Genomic DNA, 19,411 nt, shown 5'->3' on the forward strand with positions numbered 1-19,411 from the left:
ACATTAATTGGGTTAACAACAAATATTATCATCTTTATGTTATCAAGGAAATGAAATATCGCTTTTATAAGGAAAGTGTATATATATGTACTTATTATCTCATTTATTCGGATTTTTGGCACAATTATGTTCTAACTGTAGCATATTCACCGCCAAGTTTTATTTCAATATCATCGTTCGAAAAGTGTGTTACTTACAGATTGAAGAAAATGAAAGGTCTTTTAATTTTTATTTCTTTATTGGTTTACTATACGTGTCAGTGTTTTGATCAACCAAACTCAGTAAAACTTGAAAAATTGAATAATCGAGAAAGACGTAGTGAGGTGAATAGATACCGAATTTTCAATCCTACGTATAAATTGTAATCCATCTAAAATGTTTTAAAATAATAATTAAAGCCAAACAAAAGCAATCCAGGAGAATGTCAAACACCAAGTGGAGAAAGAGGCCATTGTAGGCTCAGCAGTCAATGTCCGTTGCCTGAACTGAGACAAAATACTTTGAAAATGTTAGATTATTTGTGCATAATTGGGCAATCGTAAGTAATATGAAATTTGATTTTCAACATTTTTTTCTCACAAATTACGATTATTGGTAAAAAAAATCAGTTCAATCGGAGTATGTTGTCCGGATAATCAAGCAGAGTCACTACCTCAACAAGGTAACACAAATGATGTTATAATGGGCAAACAATCGATTGATATGTCAAATAAAATTCGACCGGAGAATCGAGGTTGTGGACTTTCAACAAAATCGTATTCAAGAATCACCGGCGGAAGACCTGCTGATCCGAATGAGTGGCCTTGGATGGCTGCAATTATTCGAAGGGGACAACCAAATATGGTATCTTGTGGTGGTGTTTTGATCACCGATGTACACATCTTGACGGCTTCACATTGTGTTTTCAAATATGATAAAAGTGAATTAACCGTTAGACTTGGCGAATACGATATCGCTATAAAAAATGAAACACGGGCGCGAGATTTTCGTGTGGCTGAGATTCGTTCACACATTGATTTCGATGAATTTACTTATGACAATGATATAGCCATTCTAAAACTTAATCAAAAAGTATTGTTTAATTCATATATTTGGCCAGTTTGTATGCCACCACCGGGAGAATCTTTTGAAGGTTACATTGGTCAGTGTTTTTTTTTAGATACGTCATTCTAGCTTAGTTTTAGATAAATATGTGTATTTTTCGCAGGCATAGTGACTGGTTGGGGGACACAGTTTTTTGGCGGCCCGAGTTCAAATGTTCTAATGGAAGTGTCAATACCAATTTTGAATTCTGATGATTGCCAGAATTCATTTGTCGAACGGATTGGAGAAAATGTCCTCTGCGCTGGTACAAAAGAAGGTGGAAGGGACTCATGCCAGGCAAGCTTTGAAGATTTCCTAAATTTACAAACTACAAAGATATTTTATTATTTTCGTTATTAATTGACACACACATTTATGATTTATAGGGTGATTCAGGGGGTATGTAATTTGATTGATCTTTTATGTGTAATGTTCAATAAACATGTTCCTACAATATTTAAATTCAATAGGTCCACTTCTTGTTCAACTTCCAAATAAACGTTGGGTAACCGTCGGCATTGTTTCATATGGGATTCGATGTGGAGAAAAATATCCGGGCGTTTATACACGAGTGAATAAATTTTCAAATTGGATAATTGAAAATGCCATATTCTGATCCTTCAACAAATATCAAATTATTTTTTGATAAACTAAAGTACACTCTTTATTAACGCAAAAAAAAATATTAATAAACATTCTATGACTTTTTTTTTGCTGTTGCAATTAAAATGTTTTACGTAACAATACAGTTAAACTTTTCATCCTAGACAACTTTGACATTAGTTATGGCAAACAAAAATCCTTAACCGTCAACAGTAAAAACACATCTATTTAAAGTTCAATTAACGCATGGCCTGAATTTAAAATTTCATTTATCAAACATAAAATCAATATTCTATTCCATGCAACTATTATGGTGTGAAAATGGAAATCTACATATTTACAGAAGATAGGCGAAAAAAAACTTTAATAACGTTTCGTGTCTTCAATCGCATGTGATTTATATGGATATGTAGTACTTTGTTATTTAATCACCTATTTGAAAATCAGCGAGAATGACGACTTCAGAATGAAAGAACAATAGTGGTTTCATTGAGCAAATATTTGTAAATACATTTTTGACAAACGTAATAAAGTACATTCAATGTAATTGTTAAAGTTTCAAAGCAAATGAGAAATATTTGTTTAAAAAATACACCCATTCGCACCATTCCATAATTACTCTGAAATGATTCAGCTGATATTTACAAAACGTCTTTGCGTGCGTGTTCAACAAAACACTTGCATACGTGTAAACAGTAGACACATGATTGATTTTCTACACATAGTACAATGAAGACATGCAGGCTGGTACATCCTGTATTTGAAACGAAAAAATGTTATTATTTAAAGTGTTTTTCAATCAAACCATCAAACATTCTGCTAATGCCAATCATTGCTAAAGAAAAACTCAATAAAGACAAACGTTTTTTCTCTGATTCTCGCTCGGAAATGGCTACTCGTGCCAAATTAATAGGAGGAACACCGATAACTAAAGAACAGGCGATTGTAAGTTTTATCGTAGGAAATTTTAAATCAAATCTTTTTGCTATATCCTATTTCACGTCGCAGGAGTTGAGAAAATGTGTTTTTGGATCGTCGGCAGCACCACCGTAAGTTAAATTTTAAAACACAATCTTTTGAAAGAGAACAAAACATTCAATATATATAAATCGTAGCCGCGGTGAATGGACACGAACGCCAATTTTATTTGGCTCTTATAAAGAAGTACGTGAATTGGATATTTGATAATTTATTTCAAATTATTTGAGGTAAACAATTTTTTTCAAAAAAGGAACATCCGTACGGATTACGCAGTCCCAAAAATGCCAGCAGAGGATTACAATCCGTTTTACAAGCGTACATCATGAAACACTTTTTGTTTAGCGTACGTCCACGTGAAAAAAAATCGGTGCCCATTGAAGTGTTTGTGAAACTCTTTTCGATTATTGATCATTGAAATACGATTGCTTTTCTTTAGAAAAATGATTGCATTTTCTTTAGATTGTTAAAACCGACAGACATTCAACAAAATGATGCTTTGATTACTGCAATTTCGGAAATTCTATGGAATATTGGGGAAAAATCAAAAGTTGTAGTTGTATTAACTGGTGAAACCAATCTCATACCACACAGTCATTCTTACTTTCAAGATTCTGTAACAGAAAAGGTACTCTTTTCTATTAAATAAGTTCGGTATTTATTTTTAACTAATATAAGTTTAAACTAATCGTCAGCTTTTAATTTTCGAGTTCATAACACTTGAGAATTTGGAAATCTTTGTAAAAAGATACCTTTATTTTGTAAGTAAAATATGTTTAACTGTTCTTTTTGCACTAAGAAATGAATCAAAAACATTCATATATCAAGTTTTCACAACTACGCTTGAAAATAAAAGTTAAGTAAAATAACTTTCAGTTCTGTGAAGAGAATGGAGCAGGTGCATTGCTATTTCTATATAGTGCAGTTTTGACTCGTACTCCAGCAAAGTATATTTTAATTCAAACGTTGCATGTTATGCATGTTATTTAAATTTTAAAAAAATGTTGTTTTAAAGGATAATAACAGATTTGGATGGGCCAAAGGGCACATATTTAATGGGGACTGCTGAAGAAGGCTCATTGAATATTGTTACATTGCTACTAACTGGAAGGGCGACACCATACTTGTATCTAATATCGACTGATGAATATATAATCGCCTGATCTAATACCATGTGTATGTATCTATTTTCAGACACAATGGAGTCATTTACGTCGGAGACGAAGATCACTATGTAAAACGAGAATTAATTTATTGCACATAAAAAGTATTTGACAATATAATATTTTTAGGCGTTGCCACAATTTGGTATTTTGTCTCGGTCACCAGTGGGTTTACTTATCTTGGAAAATGAAAGTCATGCATCGTCAATTCTATCGCGTCAGCCAGGTTCAAGGTTAAAAACACCTGGTCTTCCCATTTGGATTTCATTGATTTGTGGACACTATGGCGTTATGTTTAATTCAAATCGTGAATTACTTCGAAATTATCATGCTGAAAAGCGATTTGAATTGCATTACTATACTTGCGCAGGAAACTACTTGTCGATGACTGTTGACAATCGTAACCAAGCTGAAAATGATTCAAACAATGCGAGTAATGTACCAACCTCATCTGTTTCTCGAGATGACGGAACATCGGCTCTCATAAGCCGTTTGATTCACACAAAATGGGCTGATGCAAAGATAACCATAAAAGGATCAGCTTCATCATCATTATTGATGTAGTTTAATAGCATGTTAGTAGTGTGAAAAAGCGGGTTTAATCCACGTTTATTAGTATTAGTGTACACAGACACACACACGCACACACCTATTTTCTCTCTCTCTATTTTATTCATACACGTGTGTGAAAACCGGTTTAGATCACTCCCACAAATGAATATTCTCTCACTCTCTCTCAACATTATCGTAACGTTGTGAAACTGTGCACAAGTTATTTTTTTCAACAAGAAATTACATTCTGAAAGTTTGAAGACATTTCAATGCAAATTAGGGGTACCTCACATACATTTTTTTTATTTTTAAGCAAAAATCGACCTTTGTTTTGTTCGAAATTGCTTCAAACGTTTACAGTCTCATTTTTTTGTGGAAAAAATAACCTGTGCAAAGTTTCAAGTCATTATGATTTCATTCAGATATAGCTTTCATACAAAAATCCAAATTTTCGATGACTTTTGTATGAAAAGTGTACTAAATATTATTTGAATCGTAAAACTAACTGCATATTCGGCGACATCTCGCCCAAAACATACTTAGACGTTATGAAATAGATTTAAAAATAAGATCTCTTTTTGAAATCTGTGAAATTTCTGCAAAATGGCCTAACAGTTCTGGAGCTCACACGTAGAACTTCAAAATTATAAATATTTGGAGATAGCAAAATATTTCGTTTTTTTCTCATGGTCAGCAAAATAACTTTCTAGAAAATAATGGTGTATTTTCCTTCCATGTATTAGTAAAAATGTAAGGAAAGTCTTTTGATGAACAAAAATTGATGCTTTGTTTCCCTCTTTAGACGCATCTGTTTCATTCCATGCATCCAATATGAAAGTGAAAGAAAAATATATATTCACCAATATGCATTCATTCCATGCGAAATTTAAAAATATTTGTAATTTTATTGAAAGTGAAAATTGAATTTTATTGATAATTGCTCAAGATCATGATCAATAAGAGAAATTCGTATGGAATGAACGTGTAAAAAGCACCCTCATTTTGAAAAAAACAGATATTGCCAAAACATTGTATTTGCGAAAAAAATGGTAATCTGCGTTTGATTACACCACAGCAATATGATGAAGCTGTCGTAGTTGATCAACCAAATTTTCCCGGTTTAGCTCAAAAAATTTTGACTAAAAATCGAGAAGTAATTCGTCAAATGAATCCAATGCCTGAGTGCATAATGGCCAAACCAGATCGACTTGCCATCGATGCGATCGATTTGATTCGTGATATGTCTCTTTGAAATGCCGCCGCTAACAATGGTGAGAACAGACAAAAAGAACGCTGAAGAAACGACAAAAAAACCGAACTGCAAAATTTTACGAAAAAGCACAAAACTTTACGATCATAATTCGATGATTGCTGGAAAAATTAAATAAACAAAAAAAAGTATCTTTTTTGTGTCAAAATTCAAGTCAATTTTTATTATAACTGTTTTAGAGACAATTTGTGCAAAGTTGATTTAATCATTTTGATTTTGAATAAATGTTGTGCGCAAAAAATCATGAACAAAAAAAATATTTAAAAAAATATAAAGCACAGGGGAATTAAACAAGAAAAATGTGTCACATGATTAGAACTACTAGCTAGTTGTTGGTGTCAATATCATTTTCGTATGGTTCCAATAGAGCAGCTTGGTTGTATACTGGGGCGTCAATTTTTTGCCATGATAGTTTACCATTTCGTTCTACATAGTATTGTATACAACGGCTCGTACCGAAATTATACCCAAACTGTCACACTGCTAGCGCCACGACGGAATTCAGTGTAATTTACATCAAGTTGCCGCCAAATAGTGAAAAGACTTTTGCTCAGTTGCAAACAACAGACTAGAACTTCATAGTTGTCCGTAGTGGCGCTAGCAGTGCTACAGTTTTGCATTTTATACAGTCTCTTCTGGGGCATAATTTCGGTGTGCAATGGCTTGATCTATCGACTTCTACAGATACATACAATCGACATTTGATGATTGGTTTAATTTTTCCCCAACATTTTTTTTTTTTGATTGCGAAAAATTGCCTCCTTCTCTATGCGCTTTTGCAGAACCGAAATAGTGATACATCGATGACAAATTTTTCAGGAATTCTTCCATACAGAAGCAATCATAAACCATACCAAATCTTCCTTCTCCATCTGGCTGAGGTTGGAAATGTTGGCTGATGTGAAATGCGTTGTTACATCCGAAGAATTGTTCGAATATTTGGGTATCTTTTTGGGAATTTATTAAAATAGTGACCTAATGGCTATTTATATGGAAAGAGATGTTTGTTTAAACGTGACAAACTGATTAAATGATAAATTTGATAAATGCAAAGTAAGAGAAACGTGTCTCAAAAGGTGTTCACAATCAGTGTTGGGACTTAGATACGATAGATATAGATATTATGATGTTTTACGAAAACAATCTATATAGATATAGATATGATATCTAAAATGTGTATCTAGATCTATCTAGATCTATCTTTATCTAATATCTATCTAAAAAAAATAGATAAAAAATTTAAAATGATACGACGATGATGTCTTCTGTTCGAATTCGTTCGAATTTTATTTAAAACCACGTTATCATCTTCAGGTGTAGTTGAAAGACTTTTAAGTCGATCGTCGTTAATTTTTACGCCCAGATGTAACAAGATTATATCGTCGAATTTCGAATACAGCTTATTTATCAGCTATAATAAAACACTATTAAATAATAAAACGTAATGAAAAACTATAAACTCTTATATTAATACGACGATAATGAAATGTATTTTGTTCAATTGATAAAAATCCAAATATATTATAAAAATAATTAACTTTCGAATTTTTCCTTGGTCTTTTTTATTTTTTATCTTTTATGTTTAATTTTTTTCTTTGATGTGAGAATTTTCATCTGAAGCGCTAGGGGGCAGACATGTGGAATAGGATTAGACTTTTAGTGTAAAGATTCGAGAAATTGCAATGAAATAGCAACGAAATAGCAACGCCTGTGAATGGATTCGCGTGGAATAGCGAAACAGTGCATGGAATATCAAAAATTGTTTCACTATAAATCCATTTGACATTTCTTTTGACGTTTAATGATGGATTAATGGAATAGTGCAGAATTAACATGCACTGTTTCGCATGGAATAGGAAAAATAGTTTCGATTTCACATTTGTGTTTTTGGATTAGTGGAATAGCTGGATTAGTAATTTATATAGTGGATTCGGAATTTATTCTTGGTGTCTCCCCCCTAGCTGAAGCGACGGTACAAGCAACTGGTTATACAAATAATATCTATCTATCTATTGCAATAGATATCTTTTGAAAATCATGAATCTAGATAGATATAGATAAATTCCAATATTTATAATTTATCTAGATAAGATTTTAGATACGTTTTTTGATATCTATATCTAGATATCTGAATATCTAAAAAAAGATATGTATCTAAGTCCCAACACTGTTCACAATATTTGAAGACGGAAAATAAATAAATGTGCTGGTGAAAGAGCTGATACAAAAACATAATTAAAAACAGTGTTACTTCTAGATAATAATTATTTACGTGACTATAACTAAAATACTGAATATTTATAATTTTATTTCGTCTTATTCGTAATCAAAACATGTATCAACGTAACAACGAACATTGTATTGTTTAAAATCGTTGATAATTCGTGTTTGTTGTTCAGTGCTCATGTCTGTAGATGTTATGTAAACGTTTTGAAGCAATGGTAAATTCTTTCCTATTTCAGTAATATTTATGTTTTGTTTCGAATTTAAATCAAAGTTCAAATACGTTAGTTGTTTAAAGCCGTAACTATCGCTGATTGATATACGATTTCTTCTTCCAATAAGTAACTGAGTCAAATATGGCAATTTTAAATGGAGGATGGTAGATAAATGATTATTATCTAGGTTCAGAACTTTCAATCGATTATTCGGATGAGCATTGATAGATGTTATGTGATTTCTGCAGACGCTAAGCTCAACTACATTCATTGGAATGAACAATTTTTTTAAGCTACAGTTAATTAGATTCACGCTTAAATCATATAAAACTGAACCTCCACGCGAAATATTGGTTAAATCAATCCTCTTCAAGTGACGATTATTGGAAATATAAAGACTTCCCAAAGTTGGAATCATCCGGAATGCCCCATCTCCAATGATTCTTAAATCGTTACTATTCAAATATAGCCTAAATATCTTGTATTATGTTTAAATAAATTGGAATCGATCACTTGAATATGATTTTGTTGTAATAATAGATACTCTAATTCTTTCAATGGCTTAAAAGTATCTTTATGTAATCTTTTGATTTGATTATTTGACAAATCCAAATAGGGTAATGATGTCAACTTATCAAATGCATCTCTTGCAATTTTTTTTATTTTATTACCGCTTAGATATAAATCGGTTAAATTATGGCAGTTCCATAGAAAATGACGTGGAAGTGCTGTTAACGAATGTTCCTCGAAATAAAGTCTAGATAAATTTCTCCAGTTACAAATATGATATAAATATTTCAAGTCACAAGAATGAGTATCATCGACCAGTTTTTCTCTGAGTGTTCCAAAATCATATATGTGACAATCGGCAAGATCGGTAATGTTGAACGAGAATATGTATGATGTTAATGATGAATACAAATAAAACACCAGCAACAGTCGCCTAGAATAATAATATTTATGAGTTTTTTCTTCAAATGTTCACCAGAAATATCCCATGAAAAAAAGCAAATTGATCGATCACGCACGAATAAAGGTCATTTCTGGCAAAATATTTACCGGCAATAAGAAAACTAAGACAAAATAACTTACATTTTGAATATTAAAAAAGCTATCAAAATATTGATCTGATTGATAAAAATATAGTATTTTTCTTTTTTTCACTTTTAAAAAATAATTATTTCAGCAAAAGACTGAAACATTTGATGTGCCCAAGAACTAAAACACGACTGATTTTAACCTACTAGTCAAAAACTAATATCAATACTGTTTTTCGAATTATTCCATTTGCTTGAATACAAAAATCAGGAAAGTTCAAAAATTCAAAAGAGATGAATCGGTAAAGAAATATCTTTCCATTTGCTCATTGTCTAGTCATGAACAATTACGATGGTTAGTGAAGAGAGAATGAAAGGTAGTAATAAACAGTGATGGTTTTTTCCTATCTGAATAGCGCTAGCTATTCGCAGCGTCTGAACAGCATTGCTGCCCAGATGCTGAATCGAAGCGGTTGCCGCACGCGTTTTGTACCACACAACATATTGTCATATAGTCTAAGTAACCAGTGAGCTCACAGAGTATGATACACTAATACTATAGTCAGTATACAAACGCATGTCGAACAGAGAACGAATGCGAACGTATATGCTCTTTGTGGTACAAACGAAGTGTGTTGCACGTGCGGCAACCGCTACGATTCAGCATCTGGGCAGCAATGCTGTACAGGCGCTGCGAATAGCTAGCGCTATTCAGATAGGAAAAAACCATCACTGGTAATAAATAGATTTGTGTTTTTTTCATGAAGGGATATTGGTCTTGAAAATTTGTCTTTGTCATTGAAACAATGCAATTGACATCTCACAGCTTCGTTTTTCGTATTCTATTCTTGCTCTTTGTGCGCACAAAATAAGTCTTTTCTTATGCACATGCATTTTGCAGAAAATAGAAAACCTTACCTGTTTTTTGTTTTGATCCTACATACATAGAATATTACATATGAAAGAGGAACAAAGCCTTTTGCATTATTGACCACATGTGCATGTGCCTTACTTATTTATACGTTGGTTAACATCTCATTGCTTTGCACTATTCTCATCATCTTTCACACACGATCGTTGCCATATACTTTATACAGCAAGCAGAGACGTTGATGTTGAGAGAGAGAGAGAAAATATGTGTGTGCGTGTGTGTGTGTGTACACTAATACTAATAAACGTGGATTAAACCCGCTTTTCCACACTACTCATGTTATAGAACAACAATACACTTTAAAAAAATAGCACCAAATTAATAATTTATCGTTCACAGTGCACATTCACATTCCAATAGTCAAATCATTTTGGAAATGTTGCCTATAGTATTCAAACATATTGATGTGTTATTAAACGCACTCATTTTCAGTGCCCGGCTTTCATCATTTCGCTCCGTTTAGATGTCGTATATGATTGTGACGTTTCTTAAAACTTGTCTGTCACATACATTGTTCTTGCTTAACATTGAATCAAAACAAATTTGAAAATAATGAACGTAATATGTTATTTCAAACAAAAAACTCTTTAAAATATCGAAAATTTACAAATAAATATTGTGCACCCAACTGAAAAATGTCACCGCTTTACTTTATATTAGCTCTTTATACATCTTTTTCATTGCCAATATTCTATTTGGTCTTTAATGCATCCGAATTGGTGGTGGATGAGGAATTTCACTTAAGACAAGGACGTCATTACTGTTTGGGAAATTTTGATATAGTAAGATTATTGAAAAAATTCAACGTGAAAACAGATAAATTATTGTATTCATTTTGTTTACAGTGGGACCAAAAGATAACAACATTCCCAGGTTTATACATTTTTTCAGCGATACTTCTTTGGCCGGCCCAGTTATTTGGTATGGATTTATGCAGTACTTTTGCACTTCGACTAACATCCTTATTTGCATCAATTATAAACGTTGTTTTGATCTATGAAATTCGACGAAATGTCCTTCAAAAAGTATAGTTTATATTTAATTTATTTTTGAATGAAAACAAAAATAAAATGGTTTTTTTTTCTTTATGGATGCAGGTAAACTCAATCAAAATTGCATTTGAAACTCTTATACTGTCGATTATGCCGCCAATGTATCTTTTTGCGCATCTTTATTACACCGATATTGTTTCCATCACAATGGTTTTAGCTATGTTTTTGCTCAACCAAAAGCAAAGACATAGGCTTTCTGCCATTTTTGGTGAGTTTTAAAAAAATCCTATTTTCCTTTTTTTTTATTTATTCGATAAATGTTTGTTTTTCTGTAGGATTTTTGAGTGTGTTGATGCGACAAACAAACATTGTCTGGGTTGGAATGATTCTTGGTTATTCAATTATGGATAAGATAATTTCTCAAACATTGCCATTTATAAAAGACTCGGAAAAACGTTCGAATAATTCATACAACTTTCAGGTATTCCATAAAATGTTTCAGTTTATGAATGTTGGTTTTTTAACAATTTTTTAAAAAATCTCTCATTTCTAGGACATATTTTCTGTGCTTGGGTTTTATTTAAAACGCGTTTATTTAGTTCCAAAACAAGTTCGACTTTTATTCATTCACTTCATCGGTTATATCTTAGTCATTGTTGGATTTATTGCATTTGTTTTAGTCAACGGTTCAATTGTGGTTGGCGATAAAAGTGCTCACGAAGCCGCTTTGCATTTGACTCAGGTAATTTGCAATATAAATCGTGTTTAAATTTGATTAGAATCAAGTTATTCTTATTTTTTGTTATTCAAACGCTATATGTAAATTTATCGATTTAAAATTTAAATTTCGCTTCCAGATTTTTTATTTTAGCATCTACTACACGATATTTGCACCGTCCGTTACTCTGAAATTCATTGAAACGACCATGAAAATGATTCAAAAGCACTGGATCCTGGCCATATTGCTAACACTAGCATCTACAATTGTAATTTATTCTAATACAATTGTACATCCTTATTTATTAGCTGATAATCGTCATTACGTTTTCTACGTATGGAACAAGCTATACGGGAAAATGTGGTGGTTTAGATTTGCCATGGTACCTCTATATCTGATATCTATATCTATTTTGTATCAGTCAATCGCGATGCGCTCAGCAGGTTTTCAACTGACTTACATACTGTGCACAATTGTATCGATTGCTTTTCAACAGCTGATTGAACTGCGATATTTCATAATTCCATTTATGATAGCGCGTATTTCGACCTCTTCCGTTAAATTTAAGCTATTAGTTTTCGAACTAATACTGTATTTGTTCATTAATCTAATCTTTTTTTATATATTCACCACGAAAGAAATTTACTGGTCGGATTATGCTCATGTTCAAAGACTAATTTGGTAAGAATTTGTAATTAAAATGAAATAAAAAAAACATTAAAAATACAAGCAAATAAAAGGAAATGGCTTTTTTTGATTCATTAACAGTTTATTGGTTTTTAAATTCAAGTTATTATTTTTTGGTTTTTTTTTTTGATAAAAAAAATCATGTAAATAAAATTTTGAAATTTTTCTAAAAGACGAAAGTCCTTCATAACAATGTTCTCATATTCTAAGAAAATTCCCCTTCATTCTTCATAATGTTATACAGCAGTCGTTATTTTCTAGTGCAATTCCTTTTAACAAATCACATTTCATCGCTTACAATAGTTTGCGCCAAAAAAAAAAATGCAAAATGATGATAGAAAAACAACAATAACATTATTTGCATAAATTTGACACATGCATATTGATTTCGGAGGAAGCGGAGCATTCCATAATGTAAACATTCACTCACCATTATTCGCTCGCTCACTCACTCATTACAGTAAGTCCAATGCGGTACATATACAAATGAATGGAGCGTACACATGTTTTTAATGTGTTTGTATTTCTCATAACATGACAGCGACGCACAAATTCAGTTAGACTACTCTCAAGGTTGTAACAACAGTGAATATCGAGTATTCATATGCATCGCACGGCATATGTATAGAGCTTCGTTAAAAAAAATTGTGCTAGAATCACACATTTTTTGCGGTGGTTGGGAATTACCTTTTTTCTATCCATAAACTAGTTGTGTATGTGTAAATATGTGAGTGTAAATGTGTGAATAATCGATTGTCAAGGGATGTTATTTAAAGTTCTTCGTAGTCATAGACATATATGATGCAAAAATTAATCCAAGGATAAAGGTTTGTAGAAATATTGAAGTGGTTTTATTTGATAAACAACGGAAATTCATTTGATAAACAAACTTTGAAGGAACTCAAACGAATTTATTAAAAAAAAATTTGCTGTCTATTATTTAAATTTAAATTAAATATCGTCGAATATTTCTAAATAACCTACATATTCAAATAAATCTCTTGCATTTTTAACATTCAATATAATATACTGTTTAACGATTTAATTACGTGTTCCATTTTTGTTGTTGGCATTTGTTTGCAGTGTTGCATTAATATGCCTTTTACCTTTATGGAATAAGGGCGTAAACTTAACAACAAAGCGCACGCAGGATTTAGTCAAAAGGACTTTTTAACTGTCACTTATTCATTGTTGATAGGGGAGGAAAAAAAAGAGTTGTCATTTAGCACAGCATTAATGTAATTGTCGTTCAAAGAGCTGTACAAAATATATATATATATAGATGAAAATAATCTCAAAGTGATATGATAGTGATAATGTTTAAGGAAAAAAAAAGAAATGAGCACCGTTCATTGACATGCTTGAAAACATCATTAGAGGATGTGAGTGTTGAGTGAAATTTTCAAGTATACTGAAATTTATGCAATGCCATGTTTTAATAACACAAACGCAAGGGGAAAAATTGAAAAAAATACTCATGAATTTTACAAAAAAATTGTAATGATATAAAAAAGTATCTAAGTTGAATGAAAATATTTCAGTTTACAACATAAGTTGACAAAAAAAAATCATAAATGTGATATACTGACATCAGCAAAAATTATCGCTGAATGCCGCACAAGCATTACTCAACTAAAGTTGACAAGTGAACAGCCGATTTTATTTAAAAAAATTAGGTGATAAAAACTACAAAAAAGGAAATAAAAAGAACATCAGTTTCCGGAAACATCAGTCCGGATAAAATGTTCAACGATTGCATACAAAAATACTATCTTATTTCTGTTTGATAAGGGAGAATGATTCGAAATCTGTTAAAATAAAGTTCAAACGGTAAGAGTTATACAAAACCATAATTCGTGTTGTTGTTTTTTCGTACTATTGAAAACAAATGTGAGTTATTGTCACAGACAGTAAATTTGTTTACACGTAGACTTTCTGTAATTATTGGTTTTATATGAGTACGTGTTTTTTTTTAGATATTCACAATGTGTACACAGTGCAGCCAGTAGGGATAAATAGCCACAAAGTATTCATGTTGATTTTAGAATTCTTAACAGCAAAAACGTGCCATACACCGAATTTCTCTTGGCAATGTTGTTTTACAAAAAAGTGCTCACATGCTGTATGTTTGGAGATTGCATTCAATTCAATGTTTGGTAAATATTATTATCAGATGCTGCTCTTCAAAAATGTTTCAGGTTAGCAAAAGTCAATATCAACCTGTCTAGTACACAACATCAACCTTCAAGATAGATACAGACGTCATACATACCTTGACACATTCTCTTACTTGTGAGCACAGAAAACAATCGAAACCAATTGTTTTGTAATTCACACTGAAATTGGATTATTATCATTGAAAAAAGTTTGAACTAAATAAGTCAGTTAAACCACTTAGGCATATCATAAGTTGTTACCATGTTCTGTTTAACGCTGTTCTTGTTGTTTAACATAAATTCAAATATTCGGTTAACTATTTCATATATTCGGCCCTCATTTTTAAGCAAAAAAGGATGTAATATAAGAAATAGAATCCATAATGTGTCATTCACTTAAACTGTTCGCTACTCTGATAAAATGGACTTCCGTCTGATTATTTCAGTAATTCAAACTTGTACACATTTCAGTACCAAATGTACTCCAAACCCAATCAACTTCCTGCGCTGTGAGTTATATTACTTATTTATCTCGTAACTTGTTAACTTTGATCTTTTACAATCGATTTAGTTATATAACAAAGTACTAAAATAGTGTTACAAAAAGAGTTTATGGTCACTATAAAATTACATTTATTATTATAGAGCCCGTTAGATCGTTGATTTAATGGCAATATAAAATTTACGTGTCGTATAGTCAAACTTGATTTTAGCCAGGTTCCACTAAATATTCTCCAAATTTGTTCAATTTGTAGCGAGCTCTTGTTGTTATCATCATTATGTTATACTACAAAAATCACAAGATACACCAAGTTGGAGTGCAAACACGGACTTTTGTTTGAACGGCGCCGCACACTAATTTACACCTCTTCAACAAATAGTTACAATTTCACATTCTCAAAACATCAAAACCAAATTAATGAGCATACAGTCAGAGTATTATATTTATTTGCATCAAGATAACCTTTCAGAAATTTAACTGAATTTTGTTCATTCAAAAAGGTCGAGCTGTTGACCCCAATTTATTAGTAGAGCAAATGGAATGGTTAAAATTTAATGGTGCTAGAGAAACAATTCATTCACTATTCTCTTTTTTTACATCTTCAGTTTAATTCATTGTTGTTAAATTTAAAAAAATGTTTATTTTTACCAATGGATTTTTGTTGTTTTGAGATCGTTTATTAGAAACATTATCTCCATTTTCTTGTTATACTACTGACAAACCTAGATTCAATGTTAACTAAAAATTTCCGGCTTAAATGCTCTGAATAGGCAGTGCGAGGCAATGTATGAATATCATTGCGAAACATATTATAATTTGGTCGCGCACATTGGAATATATATTCACGTTCATTCCATGTGTGAAATGTCCAAGAAATTGTGCTAAATGTAATGAAACCATTATATAAAAGAATTTAACATTTAAAATTAATAAGAGAAAATTTCAGATATCAAATTGTTTAGACCTTCAATATTAGAAACGTTGAAAAAATAACATTAAAATCCAACTGTTTTATCCTCTTCAAGCATCGACAGGTGAATGTAAACAGTTCAAAAACGACATTCTCAGCACATCAAATAACAAATGATTGTGCATATGTGCATACACGCGCTCATTTAGAGGAACTAGATGTTCACTTATTCAATTGACACCATTTGAGATTGTTTTATTTTTATTGTTGTTGCTAATATTAATATTTTACGTCATTTTTACGATGACTTTGTTGCATTCGTTAAGATGTTGTTTGCAATATTATTGTATAAATGTTGCGTGAACAATATTATTTATTCAATAAAGTAAAAAAAATCACCACCATCACGATATGGTATTTGGCATAGATTATCAACAGTATCTACAGATATTTCGCAAATAGCATTTGAATGTTTCGCAAATAGCTATTATTTATTTGGTACCAAATAGCTCAACTAAAGCTATTTGGTATCAATTAGCTAGCTCCCGAACTTTTCTACATAACATTTTTGCTCTGAACCCCTCATATAAGATACGACGATTTCTTTGTGAATCGCACAAAAAAATCATAATAACAAATTATTTCTTTTACAGATCTGACCAAATAAAAATTCCACAATAGGACAACAACTAACAAAACATGTGGGAGCTGAAGTTATGCTAATAAAATAATAATATGAATGGTAAGCTTTTCGAAAGAAATTTATTGGTTTATTTTTATGTGTATAAAATGGTTTGCAAAATCACAAAATCAATTTACTTAACGTACATACAACTGAATATTGCTACATACTATTTTCTCACATATTTTGAAACAATAGATTATTTTACGACTCGATTTACTGTACAACAGTAAATTAGGCCAGTATATTTCCTGTTTCACACAATAGCTATTCACCAATATTTCTTTCGATATATCCAATTCAAAAGCAAACAACCAATGGATTCACAGATTTATTATATGGGGCTAAAAATACCTAATCACAATAATAAATAAATGTGAATTTCTAGTCAGACTAATACCTATCTAATCTAAAATTTAATATTTTTAAAATGTTGATTTAAAATAATAACCCTAACACGATCGTATCACTTTATAGAAAAACTTTGTGGACAAAATTCAAATGAGTAGAATCACCAGTATTTGTGCAATGAAAACAACAACGAAAATGTACTTGTCTGTCATTCTATCCACTCTGTGCATCGTTTTCTTCCAATATCAGTTGTCAAAGGCAAGTTTCGTTACATTGCAACGAAGCGATTCTATCGGTGGCAGCACCAGCACCAATAATATTATAACAAGTGAAAAAAATGGCAATGAACTAAAAGAGGTAGATTATTATTAACCATTTTATAATTTCCAAGTGAAATTCAACCAAAGTATTATCATTGTAGCCTTCTCCAATGTTGCCTCCACTGTATATTATAACACCTACTTATCGACGGCCCGAGCAATTGGCCGAAATTACACGCTTAGGGTACACTTTGAAACACGTACCGAATTTGTTATGGTTAGTTATCGAAGATGCTGCTACTCCATCCGCTTTGGTCACACGACAACTTAAACGAATCGGTGTTCCCTTCGAACACTTGGTTGGTATGTTCGATTTGAATTCTATTGACGATGTTTTGTGCATTAAACATTCTCTCACACTTATTGCGTAATTAATTTTTTTTTATCATTTCTATATCAGCACCAATGCCGGACAAATTTAAAAAGCGTGTGGTAAAGCCGCGTGGTGTATCGAATAGAAATCGTGGTTTGACTTGGATACGTAAAAACGCAACCGACGGTGTTTTCTATTTTGCTGACGATGATAATACATACGATTTAGAAATATTTGACCAGATGCGACATACTAAAAAAGTGTCCATGTGGCCAGTTGGCTTAGTTACCAAATACGGTGTGTGTTTTTTTTATGGTTTCAATGAATTTATTAAAAATGATATTTTTTCATGAGCAGGCTTGAGCAGCCCAATCGTTCGGAATGGGTCGATATCTGGATTTTATGATGGATGGATAGGTGGAAGAAAGTATCCTGTTGATATGGCTGGATTTGCAGTGTAAGCAAGCAATGTTTATAGAAAATATTGTTTATTTTTTGATTATTTCAATGTTTCCAACCATTTTTATATGTCCATTAGAAATGTTAAATTCTTCCTAAGTCGACCAAAGGCCATTATGCCATATCACGCTGGATACGAGGAAGATAAATTTCTGAGAAGTCTATCGCCACTGAATATCACTGAAATTGAATTGCTAGCATCAAATTGTACAGAGGTATTTGATGAAATTTAAATAAATATCAATTTGAATGCTTGAATTTCCCTATTATTTCAGATATTAACATGGCACACACAAACAAAGAAGAATCCGGTAGCTTCTCCGATTGATATGCACAAATACAATGGAACAAACTTAGTTAGGTTACGAAAATTAATTGTATGAAATGATTAGTATTTTATGGTATTTCAAAGAAATCTAGAAATTAAATAATAAACCAAAGAGATAACGTAAATTGACTTCATTAAAGTATGAAAGACTCGTACTTAAACATTTCAAAAATTTATTTGTATATAAAACTGCATTAAAACAATGTCTCATAAAAAAAAAATCAAGAACAAAAAATTCGAGCAATAAATAATTCATCGACTTAGATATCACTCTCTTCCACTTATTTAAGTCAACGATTTTAGTTTATTGAAAGAAAAAATTGGCCAAATACGGCAAGCTACTTTTGTCCAAATATTTTTTATTCATCGCATTGTTTTTTTCTTGATATACAATTGCAAACAGTAGCAACATAGTTGAAACTGAGCCATATTTGATCACAGTGTCTGAGATAAATTTTTTAAAACTTTGATTGTAGATTAAATCCCATAACATAATCGAAATAACATTGATATCATATCTCATTTTGAATTGTAATAGTATTAACTAATAACATCTAAGCAAGTTTTGAAATTGTAATGGCATGAAGCGCCGAGTATTGTCACAGTGATATTAAATATTCATTTGGCGCCTGATCTTCATGGTGAGTTCTAATTGTAGCGTCTACACGCACAAAATCTCTGACAACAACATATGCCATAGTCGTTAGCCGTGGGCAAATCTGATTAATCTTAAATAATCCAAATAATTGTTCGAATGCTTAAAATGAAATAAAAGTCTTTTATATTCATTTATTATATCAATAATTTCAAGATTGCCATATCAATATCATTTAATCTTATCTCAACGTATTCGCAACTTTTGATTATTAAGAGAAAATTCACGAAATCAGATTGTATATAGTAAAGTTTTAAAATAAACCATTACCAAGGCGTTTCAT

At 31.5% G+C, this 19,411-nt stretch overlaps 4 protein-coding genes across 8 annotated transcripts; all 4 read left to right on the forward strand.

The window, feature by feature from the left end:
• The first annotated feature begins 140 nt into the window (after nt 1–140).
• On the forward strand, nt 141–2,233 carry LOC116342364 (venom serine protease Bi-VSP). Its single transcript, XM_031769937.1, has 6 exons — nt 141–323; nt 399–538; nt 609–1,141; nt 1,208–1,380; nt 1,470–1,482; nt 1,554–2,233. The coding sequence occupies exons 1-6, from the start codon at nt 210–212 to the stop codon at nt 1,697–1,699; spliced, it is 1,119 nt and encodes a 372-aa protein (XP_031625797.1). The 5' UTR covers nt 141–209; the 3' UTR covers nt 1,700–2,233.
• A 298-nt stretch (nt 2,234–2,531) lies between these two features.
• LOC116342533 (inactive ubiquitin carboxyl-terminal hydrolase MINDY-4B) lies at nt 2,532–7,188 on the forward strand. The gene is made up of 10 exons (XM_031770191.1): nt 2,532–2,631; nt 2,695–2,735; nt 2,802–2,850; nt 2,918–3,048; nt 3,127–3,292; nt 3,360–3,425; nt 3,541–3,611; nt 3,680–3,790; nt 3,859–3,898; nt 3,957–7,188. The coding sequence occupies exons 1-10, from the start codon at nt 2,575–2,577 to the stop codon at nt 4,389–4,391; spliced, it is 1,167 nt and encodes a 388-aa protein (XP_031626051.1). The 5' UTR covers nt 2,532–2,574; the 3' UTR covers nt 4,392–7,188.
• A 3,353-nt stretch (nt 7,189–10,541) lies between these two features.
• LOC116342532 (putative Dol-P-Glc:Glc(2)Man(9)GlcNAc(2)-PP-Dol alpha-1,2-glucosyltransferase) lies at nt 10,542–12,504 on the forward strand. The gene is made up of 6 exons (XM_031770189.1): nt 10,542–10,837; nt 10,901–11,080; nt 11,153–11,315; nt 11,383–11,528; nt 11,601–11,789; nt 11,905–12,504. The coding sequence occupies exons 1-6, from the start codon at nt 10,691–10,693 to the stop codon at nt 12,448–12,450; spliced, it is 1,371 nt and encodes a 456-aa protein (XP_031626049.1). The 5' UTR covers nt 10,542–10,690; the 3' UTR covers nt 12,451–12,504.
• A 529-nt stretch (nt 12,505–13,033) lies between these two features.
• LOC116342571 (galactosylgalactosylxylosylprotein 3-beta-glucuronosyltransferase P) lies at nt 13,034–19,410 on the forward strand. 5 transcript variants are annotated; one of them, XM_031770241.1, is made up of 9 exons: nt 14,129–14,282; nt 14,429–14,650; nt 16,674–16,762; nt 17,180–17,410; nt 17,475–17,676; nt 17,774–17,983; nt 18,044–18,143; nt 18,225–18,360; nt 18,421–19,410. In XM_031770241.1, exons 3-9 carry the CDS (start codon nt 16,760–16,762, stop codon nt 18,526–18,528), a joined length of 990 nt encoding a protein of 329 aa, XP_031626101.1. In that variant the 5' UTR covers nt 14,129–14,282; nt 14,429–14,650; nt 16,674–16,759; the 3' UTR covers nt 18,529–19,410. The 5 variants fall into 5 exon arrangements, with proteins under 5 accessions (XP_031626100.1, XP_031626101.1, XP_031626102.1 ...); XM_031770242.1 differs by having other exon boundaries at nt 14,429–14,608; XM_031770240.1 differs by lacking the exons at nt 14,129–14,282; nt 14,429–14,650 and adding an exon at nt 13,034–13,279.
• The last annotated feature ends 1 nt before the right edge of the window (nt 19,411 follows it).

Source organism: Contarinia nasturtii, unplaced genomic scaffold (assembly GCF_009176525.2).
Source record: "Contarinia nasturtii isolate CC-2019 unplaced genomic scaffold, AAFC_CNas_1.1 Cnas_scaffold_864, whole genome shotgun sequence".
NCBI lineage: Eukaryota > Metazoa > Arthropoda > Insecta > Diptera > Cecidomyiidae > Contarinia > Contarinia nasturtii.

What these genes read in the sequence shown, in the direction of transcription:
- LOC116342364 (XM_031769937.1), top strand. Translation starts at nt 210, where the DNA reads ATGAAAGGTCTTTTAATTTTTATTTCTTTATTGGTTTACTATACGTGT. An exon ending in ATCGAGAAAGACGTAGTGAG is followed by an intron (nt 324 to 398) that starts GTGAATAGATAC and finishes TAATAATTAAAG; the next exon opens with CCAAACAAAAGCAATCCAGG. An exon ending in TTGTGCATAATTGGGCAATC is followed by an intron (nt 539 to 608) that starts GTAAGTAATATG and finishes AAAAAAAATCAG; the next exon opens with TTCAATCGGAGTATGTTGTC.
- LOC116342571 (XM_031770240.1), top strand. An exon ending in TGGCTTAGTTACCAAATACG is followed by an intron (nt 17,984 to 18,043) that starts GTGTGTGTTTTT and finishes TTTCATGAGCAG; the next exon opens with GCTTGAGCAGCCCAATCGTT. An exon ending in TAGCATCAAATTGTACAGAG is followed by an intron (nt 18,361 to 18,420) that starts GTATTTGATGAA and finishes CTATTATTTCAG; the next exon opens with ATATTAACATGGCACACACA.
- LOC116342532 (XM_031770189.1), top strand. Translation starts at nt 10,691, where the DNA reads ATGTCACCGCTTTACTTTATATTAGCTCTTTATACATCTTTTTCATTG. An exon ending in GACGAAATGTCCTTCAAAAA is followed by an intron (nt 11,081 to 11,152) that starts GTATAGTTTATA and finishes TTATGGATGCAG; the next exon opens with GTAAACTCAATCAAAATTGC. An exon ending in CCGCTTTGCATTTGACTCAG is followed by an intron (nt 11,790 to 11,904) that starts GTAATTTGCAAT and finishes TTTCGCTTCCAG; the next exon opens with ATTTTTTATTTTAGCATCTA.
- LOC116342533 (XM_031770191.1), top strand. Translation starts at nt 2,575, where the DNA reads ATGGCTACTCGTGCCAAATTAATAGGAGGAACACCGATAACTAAAGAA. An exon ending in TTGACTCGTACTCCAGCAAA is followed by an intron (nt 3,612 to 3,679) that starts GTATATTTTAAT and finishes GTTGTTTTAAAG; the next exon opens with GATAATAACAGATTTGGATG. An exon ending in TCGGAGACGAAGATCACTAT is followed by an intron (nt 3,899 to 3,956) that starts GTAAAACGAGAA and finishes TAATATTTTTAG; the next exon opens with GCGTTGCCACAATTTGGTAT.